Genomic DNA, 16,096 nt, shown 5'->3' on the forward strand with positions numbered 1-16,096 from the left:
AAAACCCCGAACTCACCGGCTCCTGCAGCAGCCTCAGGGCTTGTGGGAGCTCATGCAGAGCCCCATACACAGAGTGAGGCAGGGGGCAGCGGGGATCGCCCCCCACCAGGCAGGAGCCGGTGTGTTGCGGCTTTTTTTTCCAAAGAGCCGGGAGCTGGGGTGGGTGGGGCTGGGAAAGCGGGTGGGGGATGGGGCCTGTGTGATTCTGAGATTCGGCTGTTGCCAAATCTCCAAATCAGATTCGGCCGAATCAATTCAGGACAGTGATTCAAATCATCAGATCGAATCACTGTCCCCCAAATCTGCCAAAACCGAATCCTAGCTGCTTCCCACAGACCTACCTAACAGTGCTAGAGTTGCATGGAACACCACAGCATCCTTAAAAGGATCTTATGACATGATCACTATCCCAAAAAATGCCACATGCACAGGTAAAGAAGGAGGCCCTGGCTTTTGAGTTGCCCTACTTTTTATGCCCTACACTTTTAATTGGTGCAAAATGAACACAAATGCTACATTTTGCACCGTTAAAAGTGCCCTGCATTTTTAATCAGTGCAAAATGAACGTAAAAAGTTAGTAGCATTGCCGGACAAGTACTGCTGTGGCGGGGAGTGATGAATCACGTCCTATGAGTTTATGATTAATTATGAGTGTTATTGTTTCTTTTATGTATTTACTATAAACATTTATATGAAGGCCATTGCCTTTGTGTTGGAGTGACATTTGAAATAGATGGCTTATAGTTTTAGAGTGCCGTTTCAAACCACAAGTCCCTCCAATGTTAATGTTTATTGCCAGAAGTATCCAAATGGGTAGCTCAGAATTGCTGTAGGGGGCTATAATTAACTACTTACTATTTCACCTCCAAAAGAAGCAACATTTCACGCTCTTATTTTTACTTATCTAGAATCAGTCGCTGTCAACATCTGCTGAAACCAGTATAAAGATTTATAGACCTTAGAGGTAAATATTGACTAATGGGCAGCCTGGCTTAATGTTCACCTTGAAGGACAATAAATTGTGCTATTGACCGAAGCTGGATGTCAATATCTGTATTGTTGTAAACATTTTAATAAAATTATCTCCATAAAATATTCTCATTCTCAAGCAGATCCACAGCCAGTTTGCTTTCCAGCTGGGGAAAGTAATGGAGTAACTTTGTTGATGAGTGGAGTTGTGGACTAGGGGTCAGGACACCAGGGTTTTATGCCTTCAACCTTGCTTGGGTGGGTTAAGCTGGAAAGAACACATGGGAACAGTTTTTCAGTTTTGCACAAAGGACAGTCGATGGAGGGTATCTAAGATACCATCCATATTGGTGCCCTGGAGTGATCTGTTCTCTTCTTTGTGCTGGTGACTCGTCTCTGGTTCGTGCTGAGGTTTCGTCATTGCAGTGGGGGAAGGATGTGGGCCTTAAGTGTTTTGATGCCCATCGGGACGAGTGGCACAGGAGGAACTGGCTTGTGTGCTGCCATGTGGAGAGCGGCACAAATGCAGGCAGGTCAGGCTCTGTTTGTTGCAGAGCTGGCTGGAGAAGAAGTCTGGCCTTGTAGTTAAAATGATGTGTTCAAGATCAGATCTTGGTTCAGTGTTTGCCTCTGCTACTGACTCACAGTGTGTGATCTTCGGTAAGTCTCTGAATCTCCCAGAGGCTCAGTTCCCCTCCAACAACTGAGGTACGGCTTCTTTCCTTCCACCCTTTATCACCCTGGTGAGCTGTTGAAGCAGGATTTTGTTCTGTGTGTGTTCAGCACCTAACTCAACAGGACCCTTATTTCAGTTGTGACCTGTAGGCACTAGTGTAAGACATAGCAACTAAAAGGAAAGGAGTCTGAATCCACGTACAGAGAGCTTGTTCTTCCCAAGGCACCGGGCTGTGTCTCTTGGTGCTAGGAGATATAGAGGAGTTGCCTGGAGTTGGAAAAAGCTGTTAGTCGGCCCTGAAAGATCTGGAGGCACGTGGCTGGTTGCTGTAGGACCGTATGGGAAATGGTGAATTCTCTTCCATATGAAGAAGCTGTTTTTAATGGGATCATGACAGTGTGCAGCCAGGGGATTGTGACTGGCAAATCCCAGAGACCTGAGCAGGCAGAACATCAAGGCCAGTGCTGGTGGCACATAATTAATTGAGGAACATGTGTTCGCTTCCATGTGAGTTATGATCTTGTCATTGCCTGGATGAAAGCGGTCGGTAAGAGGAAGGCAAATTGGGATGGGGAAGAAATGGGAAGAAAGGAAGGAGGAGAGGGATGCATGCAGTGATAAACAAGTGATATCTGTGAGTTGGCTTTGCAGCCTGTTTCATCCCAGTGTTCCCACGGTCTGATTTGTGCACAAGGCAATCATAGGTCAGACGTCCCTTCACTCTGCTGGGACTTTTGCTTGTCTGCTCCATCCTGGACCCCAAATCCTTCCCACACCGCTGGTTGCCGGGATGCTGCTGTCCCATCTCCCTTCTGTCTCTGACAGATGAGCTCCCATCAGCCAGGGTCCTTGCCATGTAAAGCACCATCTGCTGGCTTGTAGATGGCAATCTCTCTAATGTACCCACTGCCACTTATCTCTTCTGCGCCATGACAGACACATTGCTCTGTTATTTATATCTTTCTGTTTCGGACTCATTTCTGCCATTCCTCTCGTCCATCTCTGGAGAGGTTGCGGGGGCTGGAATGACACCCCGCACTATTAACAAGGTCTCTTGGGTTCCCCAGCCACCATCAGTCACCGCCCGCCAGCCTCTGGGTCGGTCATTTTTCACTCCCTGGTGTAGCCTGCGGGTATTAACCCGAATGAGTCTCTCCATGTTTTACCATGTCCTATACCAAGGATCAGGAAGTAGATTGGGTTGAGTCCTGTCCACACTCAGAGGAGAATGGTGCTTTTCTGTGTTGCACCCAGGTCCTCCTGTGTGGTTGATCCTATCAGCACAGACGGTCTGTTTGTGCAGAGGTCAGCATTATGGGTACAACAAGGTGTACCCATACTGCTGACTGGTGTACAGGGGAGGTGTGCAAGAAGAAGGGGGGATGGAGCTCTTGGTTCAGACACAGATGTCAGACACTGGAGAACTTGGTTCTTCCCCCGTCTCTGGTGCTGACTTGCTGTGAGGTCTTTGGCAGCCACTCAAATCTCTCTTTGCCTCCGTATTTGTAAAGAAGAGACAACACTTCCATGAGGATAAATGTAAGGGACTTAGGCTGAGGTGCACCATAGAGACACTTACAAAAAAAGGTGGGCTGGCATTGGGGGTTAATAACCTTATCTGATACTTTCCACCCTGAGACTGCCCAGCACATTACCAAGGGGTCAACTGTCTCTCTGTTTTACAGATGGGAAAACTGAGGCACACTCACAATCAGAGGGGTGGGCCGAAATCGCAAAGTGGCCCAACCATTATGGATCCCCTGATAAGAGTCTCTAGGCCTGGGTCCACCCTGGCCTTCTAGGGGAATGTGTGGGATGGGGAAGGCATGAGACTGTGGGTGGGGCTCGAGGGCATATAATGATGTCTCTGCACGTGCAGGAAAGAAAGTCAGAGATGTGCGTTTCTATGTGTGCAGGGCTCTGGGGGCAGGAACAAGCTTTCTGCTGATTTACCTAAGTTTCTTGCTAATTGCTCGGTTGCAGCCACTTGTGTTCTGCTTGGCTTCTCTGCCTGACAGTGTAAGTTATCATCCGCTCTCTCGGAGGCAGTGGTTCTCTTGCCAGCTGCTGACTGTGCACTGCCAGCTTACAAACACCCCCTCCCAGAATGCACCGGGATGTATGTCTCTACCTGCAGAGTCCCTACATGCAGGTCATTAGTGTTTGGAAGGAAAGAGCCAAAGTCCTGGACGCTGAGGCTGCATAGAAACACGGCCCCAACCCTGTACAGAGATTTCCCAAGCTGTTTGGGACCACGGATGGTGACTTCAAACATTCATCTCCAGTGACTGGGGTATAGCTCAGGCACTGTGCGATGAGTTTTATGGGGCATTAGCCTACTCTGCAATGGCTAATTGTTCACAGATCACAAAACATACCAGGATATCTGCACTATCCAGGGAAACCTGCTGGGCAAAGGAGCGGTGCGATGTGGAGGAACCTAGCCTGGAGCTGCACGTCCTACATGTAGCATTAGTGGTATTGTGTGGGGAGGTGACTGCACACAGGACTGGGTTTGTGGGAACTCTCTGGTGTGTTGGCAGTGCAGGGAGGGTCCCAACACTTAAGCTGCTGGGAATGCTTCAGGGTAGGCGCGGGGTGCACTAACTGAACTAAGGATGCTGCACTGGAAGTCTGAAGCATGCAGGGGGCTGCAGGTCAGGAGTGTGGAGCCGTGGCCGAGCAGAGTAAAGGTGCTCCTGGAACATATGCCCACGTGGCTCCTAAAAGACCTGAGCGCTTCGGATGCTGCTGTCAGGAGCTGCCAACACTGAGACTATTTTTTCTTTTACAAAAATTAACCGGTAAAAACTTTGGCACTCATCTCCGAGAGGCCTGCACCTTCCTGGGAGTGGTGACACCTCCTGAGTGGTGTGATTATGAAGAGCCTAAGGAGGGGACTCACCAGCATCCTCAGCTGCAGCTCCAGTAGAAATCCAGAGGTGATCTTGTGTCCCGTGGTTGGTCTGAGTCACTGGAAAATGACACACAAGCAAACACACACGTATCCAGGCTCACACCCCAGAGGTGGGGCATCTGCAGAAGAACCTCCCTGAGAAAGACCAACAAATAAAATCTAGTAATAACCCTTAGGCTCTGGCTACAGCAGGTTCCTGCGGTTCGTTGCTCTCAAACAGACCTCACCCACCTGCTCCCATTCTTTAGTACCAACCCAGAAATGAAGCAGTGAGGGCAATCTGGGGTTGACCCCTGCCACCACTCGTGAGATCTCACACCTGAGATACAGTGGTCAGGGAGATAGTAAGCTGGCAGATACACAGACAGAAAGTACCTGGAAGAGCCCTCTGCAGAAGCAATGAAATGTCACCTCCATCACCAATACTCCTGACTGTGAGAGAAACAAATACAGTCAACCAAACTTCAGCATTTCCCTTGAGATGCCCAAGCAACTCCCACATGTAAGAGGCAGGGTGCACTCTTTGGTTGCTAGCCTGGTTAAGACAAGAGTCCCGCATGCACTTCACTGATGGATGGGAAATATGGATTGATGGAACCTAGTTCTTGATTGTTGAGTGTTCTGGCCAGTGTTATACTGTCATTATTATTAATAATAGTGGGTGCCAGCTGTACTCATTTTGTAAATCCAGAGGAGATGACAGAGTTTAATATTAATTCCTGCAATATTTCTGCTCCTAATTGTGCTCAAGTGGAGACATCCTTTAAAAGTTCACAAAGTTGATTCAGCAAGCAAGAATGGAACAGGGCTAGTAATGACATGAGGGAGCTCTCAGAGCTTCTCCTGGCTATTTCAAATTAACAGACTGCCTGTACCCAGTGGTACTACAAAGTGAGAAAGCACTACTTACAGAAGCCATAATGGGGCATACAGAGAGCATTACATACCCACACTGCCCTGCCAGTAAACCTCAGTCTTGGTTTGAAGGGACCCCCACAAATGAATGAAGAGGGAGTGGATTGTCTGCCTGTTCAGCCCAGGATCTTCCTCCCGGCACTGCTAACCAACTTGCTCCCTGTGAGTGCTGGTTTTGCAGCTGCCAGGACCTGAGTGGAGACTCACCAGCTGATATCACACAGGCACCAGAGCCAGCAGTGCGTATGAACAGTCTGTTCCCTGAGCTGATCCTTTACCTGCTCCCACTAGCATCATCCCCAGCATCCCCAAGTGGTTGTTATCCACAGCGGCACTGTTCCAACTCTCAGCTTATGCTGTGTCATTGCAGTCACAGGAATTGCACCAGCATGGAAGTGGAGTAACAGAGCAATAAAGTAAGCCCTAAGAGTGATATTTCCATCTGTGATGGGGCCTGGACAAGGTGTGTTGTCATCAAAAAGCTTGAGCGGACAGTAAGCAGCACATGTAGGTTTTCTGGCCCTTTGCATCCTGACAGAATGAATTTTACCCCTGGGAGTATCTGTACCCCTTGCCAGACCCACCCACATAACACTGCATGGAAATAAATACCGTTGTCCTGCCCTGCTGGCCCCCAGAGACCTCTTCAGCCCCAGCTACATGAGCATCCTGTTGCTTGCTACTGGAGCACAGTCTGTGCTTACAGATTGCGTTTGCTTAACCCTGGCTATGCTCCCCAGGTCCAGCCTATTTGTTTCTGCATTCCTGGCAGTCACTAATGAATGAGATTTGTCCAAATATCAACATGACTTCCCATTATAAATAGGCAAAAATGCAGAGGCCACAGAGCAGAGTGGTTCAGCAATTATTCTCAATCTGTGCATCCATCCTTTGAAAGACACAGTACCTGGCATTAGTCAGCTTGGCCAACCTTGGCAAGCAGTCTATATTTAATATGGGGGAGCCCTCTGATTACTTTTTCAGTTGAGAAGTAGGTTCTTGTATTATTGTGTCCCAAAATCATTTCAAACAGCACACACCAGATTAGGGCTTGACAAGCCTTGCTTATATTTATGGCTCCCCTCTTCTCTCCTGTTTCCATCCAAACAAGGTCTCAATTTAAAAACCCCATTGAGATTCCACTGTTCATTAAACCCTCCCACAGGCTTATGCCTTAAGGTGTCGAAGAGGAAACCAACAAGGAATTGAGATTTAGGGGGTGTCTGTGCTTTTCTATAGATCTTTCAGTTTGGCTGTTTACTATCTAAGTGCAGCAACAGGTATGAATCAGCCACAGGATTGTGTGAAAGGGAATTTAAAGGCAACACTTAAGGTTTGTGTGTGTGTGTGTGTATAATATTCTTTATATGCATATTCTATATATAAAAAGTAGCAGGAAAGGAATGTTATAAATCACTAATGAGCCTCATTGTCCTCCATCAGGCATCTTTTCAGTGGTGCAGAGTGTGAAATGGTGTCAAATCCACTGTAATCTCCCTTGGCACAGGGGCAAATGGCAATCCAAGACAGAACAGGGGGGCTTGAGCTGAGCAGAACTGGTCACTGGGCTATTTTCTCTCATTAATGAAAACTGGTGGGGTTAGGGATTGACTAGCTTCCCAGCTGGGTTGGCACCTAAACATAGGGTTAGCACATGGAAATTGGCCCACAAACAGTAACCATCTTGGTTAGGGACATACATTCAAAAAGACAGACCTGAATTGATTCAATCTTTGCATGTTAGTCTGCACTGCAAAGATTGAACCGATTTGCAAGTGAATAGACGTTCACTTTTGATTCCAGAAATGCAGCCACATGCCAGCAATGGCTCAGGCTGGAAGCCGGGGGGTGCTAGAGCAGCCCTCCCTTCCAGCCGCAATGCTGGAGGGAAGCTGACTTGGGGGGCATGGCCAGGCACCCAGCAGGGGCTAAGCATGATTGCAGAGGGGTTTAAACTCCCACCCTGGCCTGTAGGGACCCCATCTTAGGTGCGCCTGGAGGGGGAGGGGGATAGCAGCCCTTGCCATGCTTGTCGCTGAGACCAGACACTGGCTAGGGCCTTGTCTCCAGGTGGGCACAGGACTCCAGCCAAGGCCTGCTCAGATTTCCCCCCCTGCTCCTGCTCAGGTGGCAGGGGGCCTGGCCAGAGCCAGCCAGCATGGCCCTGCTATCCGCCCAAAGCTGGGGCTGTGGGGCTGGAGCTGGAGAGCTGAGCAGAGCCAGCCTGCAGGTGCTGCTGAGGGTGGAAGTGGAGAGGCCAGCTTGGGCTGGGCCACGGGGGCAGGGCCCTTCCCAGTGGGCTGCGGCTCAGACTGGGGCGAAAGGATCTGTGCAGCCAGATTGCTCTCAGCTCCCCACTCCCAGGCTGGGTGGGGCTGCCATGAAGCCACAGCTGGCTGGGCCTCACTAGGCCATGGGGCCAGGGCCCTTCGCAGCTGGCTACGGTTCTCTGACAGCTCATCTGGCAGCACGGGTGGGGGGGGTGTAGATGGCTTGGTAGTGGTTTGCCCAGGCCAGCTTGGAGGTGTTGGTAGGCCCCAAGTCTGGCAGCTGCTTGCTGCACCTGCCAGCACTTCTCCTGTCCTGGCAGCACCCAGTGGCTGCATCTGCATCACAAGCTGTGGGCTGGCCAGGGTGGGTAGGATGTTCTACCCCCCTCACCTCCAGCTGCCTTGGCTGCTGCTTCTTCCTCCTGCCCCTGCTGTGCCGTGCCACTCTGGGTGGGTGGGCGGGAATCATCAGCCCCACAGCTTTTGCCCAGTGCATGAAGCTCTGGGTCCAGCTCTCAGACGCCTTCCACCTGCTCCGCCCAAAGGGGCAGCTCATCATGCCAGAAAGGCGGAGTGGGTGGAAGATAGCTGGAGCTGGAGTCAGAGCTCCATGCATTGGGCAGAAGCCACCAGGCAGACAGCACAGCCCAGCCCAGGGCTGAAAAGCATGCTGGGATGCTGGAAGACTCTGATTTAACTTAAACCAGGAAGGGGTCTGGGACAGAAGTTGCATAAACCAGTTTGACCCAAATCAGTTGAGTCTGATATTACATTCAGCCAGGTTTATCTTAAACCAATTTTGGCCATTTTGAAACTGGTTTATGTGCACTGAACTTCTGTTATGTTACAGGCTTAAACCAGTTTCTGATCATTTAAACCAGTTTATGTGTAACTTCTGTCTCTAGCCCCAGGGTCATTGTTTTCATTTGAATAAGGACCCAAGAATCAGTGGAAGACCACAGCTAAGTACAGACAGTCAAAAAGTGAAAGGCTGAATTGATTTAAGCTTTCCAGGTTAGTCTAATTGGCAGAGATTAAATTGAGAAACAATTGGACAGACATTTACTTTTGATTCAGGAAATGCAGCTGCATACCTGCAGCAGCTCAGGCCAGAAGCTGGGAGGTGCTAGACCACAGCTCTCTGGCATGTAGCCAGCAAGGGTTGTGTGCTCGCTTCCTCTTCCTGCTGCCCCCAAGGTCGCTGGGATTTACAGTCCAGGATTACATCAGCAGGACTCAGCAGGGTTGCTCATTACTTTTTCTACCTGCTTACAGGTACCTCTGGGATTTGTAGTCCACAGTTGCAGCCAGCAGTAAGTTTTTAGCAGGGCAGGGCATCTCTGTACTCAGGGGGAGGGAAATTTAAGCCCCCGCCCTGGCCCCAGATCCCAGCAGGGGTTTGCCTGGGGAGGGGGCAGTCCCTGTCTCCCCTCCCCACCCCCCAACCCATCTCTGCTGGAGCAGACAGCACAGCCCAGCCTAGGGCTGCAAAGCATGCTGGGATGCTGGGGGACTGTTTTAACTTGAACCAGGAAGGGGTCTGGGACAGAAGTTTCATAGTTTTGATGCAAATCAGTTAAGGCTGATACTACATTCAACCAGGTTTATCTTAAACCAGTTTCAGCCAACTTGAAACTGGTTTATGTGCACTGAACTTCTGTTCTGTTACAGATTTAAACCAGTTTCTGATCACTTAAACGAGTTTATGTGTAACTTCTGTCTCTGGCCCAGAAGTGCTGGAAAGTAAACATTTCCCAAATACCCCATAAGTAGGGACATGAGAGCAACTCAGTCTTGGCCCAAAGAGTCAATTATGCAGTCATTTCATGGTGGCCCCACCCCCTGTTCCTGATTGGCAGCGATGCCCCACCCCTTAGTGCTGATTGGCAGAGAGGCCCGTAGAGAAGGAGGGACAAGGGGGCGGCCACCTTCTTAACTGGTGGCTGCCCTTAGTGGAGCCCCATTCCTCGGCACTGATTGGCAGAGAGGCATGAGGGGGTAGCTGCCATCTTGGCTTCTTGCCCTTTGTGCCCCCACACCAGCTGGTGCTTTCCCTTCCCAGTGGGGCTGCGAGGCTGGGCCACAGTAGAAGCAAGGACTGCTGCCTCCCACTGGGGAGTCAACTTATTAAGTTTTTTTTCAGTTACTATCCTGGGAAATCATAGCCAATGCCATTTTTCCTGGCGATAGCAGAGATCACCATTTTTCAGGGTTTCTGTGAAAATTGCAAAACCACGATTTAGATGGGTCCCCATCCATTAGTAATAGGGGTACCAACAGGAGAAACTGGTAAATGGGGGCCATGTGATGCAGAGGTCGTATATTTGGACTGAGTCTCATCCTGGCTGTGTGGCCGGCTGAGTGACCTTGGGCTTTCCACATTTTGCTTCTCCCTCCTGTTCTCTCCCTCTTCTCTTCATGCCCTGGGTGTATGCACAGCACCCAGCCTGGCAGAGCCTTGACTCAACAAAGCTACAGTAACAGCAGTAATTAATCAGTTATGTTGCTGTAGGAAACCCGATCTTTCAGCCTGTGATGGGCAAAAGCAAGCGCTCACTTGCAGTGCCCAGCCTCTGTTTTAATGCAGCACTGTATTTCTGGGCTCAATTTTTTTGCAGACTCTAGAAGCTTGAATCATTTGGATAAAGATCAAATATTGTAGGTACCAATTCAAAGTGAATCAGATCCCTGGACCCTTTCTGCTCTGTCTCTCCATAGGTTTATTAGCCTGCATTTATCTCAGACTTTGCACTATCAAGGGACAAAAAGGAAGGGCTAGGAACCTTTATCTCTGACTTTTTCTAGCTCTTGTGGGTGGAAAGCTGACCCTCACCATTACCTTGGCAAAGCAAATTGCATGCTAATAAAATACACTCGTGCTCACTTCCTCCCAAATCAAACTCCATGCTAGCCCTGCGCACTGGAGAAGCTAATTCTCTTGGCATGCAATCCAATAAGGTAGGCACTCACTAAACTGCTTTCCCCCACTCAGGGAAAGGCCTTTCGTTAATTAGGAACCAGTGAATTATTGGTGCCTTTGCATAAACTTGCACATGGAACATCAGAAGGCCACTGGCTGTGTCCATATTTTATCAGCAGGCAGTGCTGTGCTACTGAGAAGCCAATTCTAGGTCAGCCATAAAAGGAATGGTTTTTTGCAGACCACATTACTGCACAAGCCGTGGAATATAAAACTACAATTTTTGTGTCTCCAAAGGATATTGATTTTGGGGTAACGCCTTCATCTCTTGCCCTTCACTTCTATGAGGTACTGATGAACTCAGCAATTTCAGCCGTAAGCCATTCCAGTGGGGATTCTAGCACCGGGCCAAGGAGGCATGTGGATGTTAACAATTCAGCACTGTGCCAGGAAGCCTGTGGCTATATAAGGATGCAGGAGTTCACCCTCTTCCAACGCCCTGAGATGGGACCAGAGCTGAATAAAGTGCGCTTGAGGGCTGGTGTGAGACTGGTGCGTTCTGGGTGGAGCAGATATGCATGGGTGTGTGTGAGACAGAGAGAGACACTGTGCTTGTGTTAGACCAAGAGGCCATGGACATGTGAACAGGGAGGTGGGCCTCAAGGCGTAACCCCAGCACTGATTGTAGTGAGAGCTGGGCACTGGATGGTATGAGATATGAGCAGCTTAGTGCTGGAAGGCAGCACTTGGAAGTGTGAGAAAATTGCCTCCAGCTCATGCTAGACTAGGGGGAAACTGCATGGTGGTGGGGGTAGAATTGAATAATGCATCTGCAGCTTTTTGCTACAAGTCAGGTCATCATGTGCTTGTGGTCCAAGGAAGCATCTGAGGGAGAGATGTTTGTGAGTATGAAAGAAGCAAACTTCTAATGCACACTTGGTTTCAGAAGAAAGGACACTGTATATGAGTGTGTTGCACTCACTTCCTCCTGAATCAAACCATAAGTGTAAGACAGTTTGTCGGGGGGGAGAAGGAGTTGGGGGGAGATAGGGTCAGAGGAGAGACAGAAATTCAAGGAGTGACCATGCCCACTTGCAACGCAGGCATGTGCTACAGAAGCAAATGGCTGCTGGTGACTGTTTAAATAGTATTGGGGGTGGTGACTAAGTGCGTGGCTGTAACCCCAAGCTTTTGTGCATGCTCACACGTCTTTGTGTGTATGCATGCATATAAGAGGGGCCTTTTTTCTCTCCCCCGGTGGCAGAAGAGAGGACATATGGAACTTGTGTGGGTCTGTACTACAAGGGTGAAAGCACATTATAAGGACAGGGTTCTCCAATGGCATAGAGCTCGCTCCTTTAGGTCTTTGCCGGGGGTTTCAGCGAAGGAATGCGACTGGAGAGGGCTGTGCAGTGTCTCTGCACTATTATACAGATCCCATGGTCATTCCCCGCTACAGACTGATGTAACAGCTATGGAGCAGCTCTGCTGATCTGCCCAGAGGTGGAGGAATTCCACCCTATTGCATGCAAGAGTTCCCCAGGCCCCATCATAGTCCCAGCCATGGGAGAGTTGCAGTAAACAGTGCCATGTTTAGCAATGCAGTGTGTGATGTCTCTGTGGGTGGATGCATGCATGCGCCCACGCATGCCCGCGCATTTGTACCTCATATGTGCAATGAATGTAATTACGTCCATCTTAGTAATTTGCTGACATGTGCCTATGGATGCATGTTATTTTGCTGCCTTCATACTCTGATGAGTGAGGCATGATGGATAGCAGATGGATTGATAAATAGACAGATAAATAGCCTCTTGGAAAATACTATGCGGTATTCTCACTGATAAGATGTTGCACTGATGGTGCTCTAAGAATGCCAACAGAAACGAGGTCTATATGCCTCTGTGTAAACCTGCAGTGGGCATATTTTCCATGCAGATGAGTATTTATGCATGCATGCACATTTCAACATGTGTGAGACCTGATCAACCAACTATATTGAGCCCTAACCTTTTTGGACAGCAAGAGCCCATATCCTAACATGTCAAGGTGCTTCTCACAGCCTTCTGGCCTTGGGTGAAAGTGGGGGCAGGAAAGTAGTAGGACTCTGTGTCCTCTCATCCCCTCAGTTCCATGGGTCAAGTACAGCTACCCCTACCCCCCTGGGACCAGGGACCTGCAAGCTTTCTCTACACCATTGGCGCTCACTCCTAGAAACAGCTGTCCGGAGCTAATTTATTTCCTAATGCTGCAGCAATGTTAATTTATAAATTACACTGGTAATTCAAGCTATTATTAATTTCAGATGGTGTAGGGCAAGCCTAATTAAAATATGACACCAATTGCCACACATATGTACCAAGGACTACCGTTTAAAATTTATAGGAATATTAAGTGTGACACTGGTCTCAGAGATGCTTTGCGCAGTAATTATAGCATCCCGGCTGCAGGAGATCTGATAAAGGCGATGGAGAGATTTAAAGGAAATAAATAAAAAATCCTACTCTCTTTCTGTTCAGGGGCTATTAAAAAGCTGGGTTTTTTTTTTCTTTCAAGGTCAAACTGATTTTTTCACTTGAAAAGGAGCAGTGAAATTGTACTCAGGGAAGGTTAGCAATAACAGGCTTATTTATGTATTTTTTTAATATCAGGTAGTTATAACTTATAAGCATGGCATTATCTTAGCCAGTGGCAGAGCTGGCTGAGCCACCTTTATTTACCCTGCCACCAGGGATATTTGGTGCATTTTTGGGATGCAACAGGAATGCATTGGGTTGATCTAGTGCCTGACCACAGTTCTCAGACTATAGCTTAACTTTCCATAGGAATATATTGGGGTGACCTGGTGCCTGGCCATGGCAGTCCAGACAACAAGTCAACCTGCCATAGGAATGCACAGGAGCCTAAGTCCCTGTGGTTCAGGGGTTGCTGCTCTTCAGCCAGCCCTGAGCTAATGCTTCAACATTGCATTTAAGGTCAGGTAAATCACTGAGCCTCTAAGTACTTAAGGCTGGGTTTCCTCAATAGAGTGCCACATCTACGTTCAGGACTGGGACTGGTTCCTAAGTCAGCTGGGCAGACTGGGCAGTGCTGCCGTGCTGGCAAGGGGGCAACCTCTAAAAACACAAACACAATCCCTCCACTTAGACTGTGTGACTTGGGCAAGTTGTCCTGGGCTCCTGGAGAAAGGGGTGTATTAACTGGGGATCTCTCCACCACTGGCTCTTAATTATATGGTCGCACATCTAGACCAAACTGGAGTGATGAGACAGCCTTGTATGATGGGGCAGCCTTGTTACAGGACCCCAGCAGGGAAGGCTGTTTCTGCAGATCTCTTTGTAGAAGCTGAACTTGAAGAATACATATATTCAGTGGGGCTTTTTCCTCAAAGAGGACCCTCATAGAGGCTTTTGGGATCATAGCTGGGGTGCCTTGATGGAGCGGAAGAGAATCACCCACATCCACAAAGCCTGAAAAATGACTTTTCTCTCTTGACACACAGAAAGGAGCGTTCCCCCAAGAGGGGCATACTAAACAGGTGCCAGACCCAATGGGACTAGGTGGACAGCTGGCCTCTGCCTGTGGGTCACTGAGACCAGGCACTCAGTCACACCCCAGTCCACGTTCTCCTTCTCTTTTTGGCCCCTGCAGCTGTGGGGTTCGTGAGCGAAGATGAGTACTTGGAGATCACGGGGATCACCAGGGAGCAGTCAGGGGAATACGAGTGCAGCGCAACCAATGACGTGGCAACACCTGTCGTCCGGAGGGTAAAAGTCACCGTAAACTGTAAGTAACCCCAGGGTGGTTTTAGGCTGCAGTGCATGGGAGGCTCCAAGTGCAGGAGGTTAGCCCAGGCAGGGCAGAGGGTGGAGAGACCAGCCCGATGCTGTGGAGACAGGAACTACTCATTGCCCGCTGTTGCACACACCTTCTCCGTGTGTGCTACTGTCCAAGGTTAAGGTGCAGGCACAAACAGGAGAGAAGGTGGTGAGGGGTGGGTGAGTCTACTGTAAAGAGGGCCTAGATTTGGGGTGGAGAAGGTTGGTGTGTCTTGTAGGCGGCCTTGTGTGTACATGGGGCACGAGGCTGGAAGGGGAGTCTGGGTCTTCTTGGCGGACACGGGTTTTGCCATTAGCTTGGTTCTTGAATTCCATTTTGTTCACCTCCCTCCTCCCCAGCTCTTCTTGTGCACTTGGTTGTTGCAGCCAACTGTGCTGACGATCCTTGGAGAAATGTGAACAGGAAAGTGAGCAGTAAATAGGGGGCGCAGGGTGCAGAAATTTTCCAGCTAAGAGAGCAATGGAGGAAATCTAGCCCCTAACACCCAACTTCTTTGCACACACACTCAGGCATGTGCACTCAGACACACACAAAACCAGGCCGTACTCCATATGCAGGCCCACGTGAATATATGCCCTTGGAAAAAAGCATGAGACATGGGGGCGTCTACCTGCTCACCCGTGCACATGTGCAAACATGCTCACACGCAGTGATGTGCTCACACCACAGTGCAGGGTAGTTACCCGTAGAGAGAAATAGAAGCTCCAATAAGCTTGTGCTGCTAGGTGAATTGGGCAGGCAGGCAGAAGGGCCCATGCTGGGCAGAGGCACAGAGAGGGCTGGGGTCCTGCCCTTCCCATCTGTCTGAGCACGGGGAGTAAAGTTCCTTGCAGGCCTGTAAAACAGAGCTTGAGTGGCAGGAACTGGGCACTGGCTTGGAGAACCAGCCTCCCATTGGTTTGGGGGAAGGCAGTTGGCACAGGGAGCTTTTGCCTCTAGCTGCTTCCTTTGGCTCCGACTGCAAGGCCGGGGCAGAGAAGGGCTTGCAGAGGAAAGGCAGGAAGGAGGGAGGGTCTTCCAAGACTAACTCGAGCACTCTCCTGTCCCCACAGACCCGCCGTATATCTCCAACGCCAAGAGCACAGGGGTGCCCGTGGGGCAGAAGGGCATTCTCCAGTGTGAGGCCTCAGCCGTGCCCTCTGCAGAATTCCAGTGGTACAAAGACGACAAAAGGTAAATCCCTTAGCCCGGGTCTGGCGGGGGGGAACACCCCCGGATCTCCCCAAGCAGCGTCCTTGAATCCCAACTCGGCACCTTCCCTAGCAGAGAAACATCCCCTCCCACAAGCCGCAGGGGATTTGCATGGGTCACTTCCTGGGCTGGCTGCTGCGTGCACTCCACTCGGCGTTAACAAAGCCGAACTTGTTAAGTCTGCACTGGGGCCGCAGAGCCTGTTAGCGCCGGTTTTAGAAAAAGAGGGGAGAAAGTGGGATCAGCGACCCAATTTAGCTCTGCCTTTGTGGCAGCCCTGCGCTTTCACGGCAGGAAAAAGGAAGCAGGAGCAGGGTGGGAGACCCTGCCATTGTAATAACATTGTAAGAGGCACTGGGATAGTTATGAAGAGCCTTGCTGTAAAAAAAAAAAAAAAA

The 16,096-nt window shown here is 49.7% G+C and overlaps 1 protein-coding gene across 1 annotated transcript in view; it reads left to right on the forward strand.

The window, feature by feature from the left end:
• Positions 1 to 16,096, forward strand: part of NTM (neurotrimin) — a gene marked incomplete at its 5' end in the record, with an annotated part of 144,465 nt that overhangs the window by 92,232 nt on the left and 36,137 nt on the right. Inside the window, 2 exons of the mRNA XM_019509497.1 lie at positions 14,319 to 14,453; positions 15,560 to 15,680. Coding sequence (XP_019365042.1) covers positions 14,319 to 14,453; positions 15,560 to 15,680 — 256 coding nt within the window. The remainder of the gene's footprint in view (positions 1 to 14,318; positions 14,454 to 15,559; positions 15,681 to 16,096) is intronic.

This window comes from Gavialis gangeticus, unplaced genomic scaffold, assembly GCF_001723915.1.
Source record: "Gavialis gangeticus isolate Ggan-Ray unplaced genomic scaffold, GavGan_comp1, whole genome shotgun sequence".
In the NCBI taxonomy this organism is placed as follows: Eukaryota; Metazoa; Chordata; order Crocodylia; family Gavialidae; genus Gavialis; species Gavialis gangeticus.